The sequence below is a fragment of the Pinus tabuliformis genome, chromosome 6 (genome assembly GCF_031772625.1).
Source record: "Pinus tabuliformis cultivar Carrire ecotype Pingquan chromosome 6, CPIR1, whole genome shotgun sequence".
In the NCBI taxonomy this organism is placed as follows: Eukaryota; Viridiplantae; Streptophyta; class Pinopsida; order Pinales; family Pinaceae; genus Pinus; species Pinus tabuliformis.
The window spans coordinates 2,006,064,570-2,006,068,456 of NC_142292.1; the positions used below are offsets into that span (position 1 = coordinate 2,006,064,570).

At 38.4% G+C, this 3,887-nt stretch overlaps 1 protein-coding gene across 1 annotated transcript; it reads left to right on the top strand.

Moving 5' to 3' along the window:
- Positions 1-354: 354 nt before the first annotated feature.
- On the top strand, positions 355-1,350 carry LOC149267295 (protein transport protein sft2-like). Its single transcript, XM_089410695.1, has 2 exons — positions 355-533; positions 687-1,350. The coding sequence occupies exons 1-2, from the start codon at positions 355-357 to the stop codon at positions 1,348-1,350; spliced, it is 843 nt and encodes a 280-aa protein (XP_089266821.1).
- Positions 1,351-3,887: the final 2,537 nt, after the last annotated feature.

Sequence of the window (3,887 nt, forward strand, 5' to 3'; positions counted from 1 at the left end):
AGTTTGGTGTGTGGTTGAGATATTCTCTCAGCCAACAGATTGTGTGTCCAAGATAATTTTCCTATCTTAAGACAATACTCCTGTATATTTGTAATTTCATGTCTGATTAACAAATGACAGATTTCCTGATGTAAATTTAACATGGTATCAGAGCCTGTGAGGGCTTGGCCTCTCCTAGGCTTGGCCCCTCCTGGGCTGAGGAAACTTGGCCCTACTAGGCTGAGGAAAATAAAAGAGTGTATTTGTATTGTTTTCATTTTTGATTTTTTCCATCTTTTGGCATGGAAGAATTTTCCATAATCATGTATGGCAATGAAAACATGATTAGAGCATCTGCTCCTGTTCCACGAAGACATGGTTTCGATCTGTGGCAGGCAACTGGAAATGGAAGATGTTGTGGCGATGATGCCTACTTTTGTGGCTGACAATGATGGGGTTTATCACTACTCTGGCATCTACGATGGCCACAAAGGTTCACAGGCAGTGCTTTATTGCAAGGATCCGCTTCACGTGGCCATGACAGAAGAAATTCGGCTAACGGAACCTATGACATTAGCGCACATTCTAATCTGAGTGTGTCTTCACTGATCTAGATTTTGTGTGCATCAACCAATAGGAACAAGAAGGAAATAGATACAGGAAGGATAGGGGGATTGCAACATCTTTGATTGCTCGAAAAAATGTAGAGGATGGCGTAGGTGTGGTTTATGGGAGGACCCAGTAGCACCGACCAGCAAAAATCGCCTTCCAAATTGGAATGCCTATGCTGTCTCCAAGTCGGAAGATGCAGATCTAGAAGACACGGTGCCTGAATCCTTTGCCCGTTTGATCAAAACTACAAATGATACAACTATGGGCACCTTCAACATTGTGTCAAAAGAAGTGCAAGATTTGCCAGGAAATTTTCAGTCAGCTTCCAACACCGTGCCTTTAGGAAAATCCATCATGTACTTTGGATTGTTTTTGGCCACGGGCATCTTCTTAATTTTTCTTTCTTTCAGCATGTTTCTCCTAGTCATGGTGGTGATGCCTCAGAATTTTGCAAAATGCTTTACTCTTGGTTGCATATTTATTATACAATCTTTTTTTTTAAAAGGTGTGAGGAATCAGTTCACCCACATGGGTTCCAAAGAGAGGCTTCCATTCACCTTGGGATTTATTGGGAGCATGGTAGCTATAGTTTATTTGTCAATGGTGCTCCATGGCTATATACTATCAGTTATTCTCTCTGGAATTCAGTTGTTGGCCCTGTCATACTATATTATCTCATACTTCCCTATAGGTTCTGCCAACATGACGTTTCTCTCGTCAACACTCACGTCTACGATTCCTGCCTGCGTGAATATTTAAATGATGAGACCATTTTTCTTGAAGTAAGCTTGTGACTCGGCTTTGTGAACTAGACTGGCTGACAACGATTGTGGCGTCCTATGCACTACTTGTAAGTTGAGATTGCTGGAACAGTGGATCCATTGTGTTTCTTGGTGCAACCATTTGAAGTTCTGCACACCATAAGGTGCCACTGAACCTGCCTTCAATCATTGAGGAACATACACACTCTGTTTCGATCCACTGAAGAGTTATTATGGGAAGCATTTATGTGTGAGAGCTGCCTCACCATTTGGACTTCCACTATGCCTCAAATTAGTATATGATTGGTAAAATGAATTTTTTCTTGAATTATTTTTGGGTTTTATAACTGAGACATTTTGAGCCTGATCAACTTAACATGTAAATTCTATTTGTTAGAATTGATCACTGTAACAATGGAAAATTGAAGTTGGAAAGATTCAAGATGAAGACACCAAGGTTGAATATGATTTTAGAAGAAATTGATTGCAGCAATGGATATTAGTTGGTTGAAGTAGCATTAGATAGACAAGCAAGGTAAAATATTGCGTGTTGACATAAAGCAGACTCATAGCATATGTCACATACATTAGTAAGCAAGTCTAGGATGTTTTGTAGTGGTCGTTGTAAAGTATGTATCTGGTAACTCCAAGAGTTGGAGTTGTGTTGTAAGCCTTGTAAGGCATGTGTATCCCCATACGCTTTGTATTTGCACTCTCGGTTTGTGGTAAGCCAAAAACCACATGTAAGAGTGAAGTGGGACAAATATTCTTGTTGGCATGGTTTGGGGATAGTCGAGAAAACCCTTGGCCTCGTTGAGTCGGAACTTTGGTGAGCCTCAGTGGTTGGACTGCCTTAGTGGCAAGTTTGTGGCCCAGAGTGGCTCGAGTGCCTTAGTGGCAGATTTGTGGCCCAGAGTGGTTAAGGTGAGCTTTCATGGCTGTGTTTGAGCCTTCGAAGTTATGTTGAGCCTTCATGGCTGAGTTGAGCCTTGGTCACTGAGAGCCCATGGTGGCATGGTTGAGGGTGATCCATTAAAACCCATAGCATGGTTACGGGTAATCTGATAAAACCCATGATGATATTGGAGGGGGATTTACAGGTATAGGTAATGCAATTATAATGGTTGAAAGAACCATGTATGCAAAGGACATCCTACAAGACTGGTAGTTGCAGCGGTTAGTACCCATGCATTCTGGTGGATGGTTGCTCCTTTATATGGACATCAACATATTCTTTTATGTTTGACCACAACTAAACTTTGCATATTTATATCGAGACAAGTACTCATTAAGGGGGTGTGTTGGAATATTAACTCCTACTTGTATCTAGTGTGACTTTCTATGTAAAGAGTCTCTTCCTATTCTATAGGAGTGGTTTCCCTAGTTTGGTGTGTGGTTGAGATATTCTCTCAACCAACAAATTGTGTGTCCAAGATAGTTTTCCTATCTTAAGACAATACTCTTGTATATATGTAATTTCATATCTGATTAACAAATGACAAGTTTCCTGATGTAAATTTAACATAATGAGTATACCATTTTCTCATAATAACAACATATAAGAACCATTTAAAATAAGTTAGAACTATCAATAGGATCAAATTCATTAATTTATAATTTTTTTTAATATGAAAATAATAATAAATGACATTTACTTAGTGGTAGATTTTCTCATACACCAATTCCTTGTGTAGCTTGGCCATGCCATTAAAATTAAAATATGGTCTCTTACACCAACTTCCTTTAGTAGTGATAAAAAAATAATATTAAATTATTGGTATTTTTATTATTATGTTATATGGAAGGTTAAATATTTATGGTTTCATACACGAGTTTAGCTTAATTGTGACATGAGAATTAAATTATTATTATTGTTGTTATTATTATTTTAAGCAATTAGTATATGGTAGGTTATAAACTCAAATTAGAATAATAGTGTTCTTTTATGTTGTATCATTGCATACAATATCCATTTAAAATAATGTAAAACCCTATTAAACCTAAATCCATCAAACACTTAATAAGATCAAGATGTTAATGTATAAATTTTTTTAATATGAAAATAGTTAATACATAAATTATAATTAATGGTAAGTTATACACATTAGTTGCAAAAATTCAATTCTTGGTATACAAAAACTCCATTTAAACAACTTAAACCATCTTAAACCCAATGATGACTCACCCTATCTGGCTGAGGTGGACGCTGTGTGGCAGCTGACCCACGTGATCTTCCCGCGTGGTAGCTGTGGGATTTTAGTGAGGGTTTAATGGGGCTTTAATGCCACCACAATTCTCGAGGCTTCGAACCTCGTGTTGGCTCTAAGGCTCCATTGGAAGTCTACTCTCGACCATTCGGTTGTTCCACTGGGTTGCTCTGCTGCTCCGTTCATTGTATGAGTCTCTTCCAGGGTAATGGTAATGGCGCTTGGCCCTCTTCCACCTGCTAGCTCCATCTGCAACTTTTCATTGTAGGTAGACTCTGAATGTGTCCATGTTAATGAAGTTTTGTTTTCACTGTTTGTTGGTTGTTTT

Coding starts and splice junctions, on each gene's coding strand:
- LOC149267295 (XM_089410695.1), top strand. CDS start 355: ATGGTTTCGATCTGTGGCAGGCAACTGGAAATGGAAGATGTTGTGGCG. Junction 534..686: donor GCCATGACAGAAGAAATTCG/GCTAACGGAACC, acceptor GAAAAAATGTAG/AGGATGGCGTAGGTGTGGTT.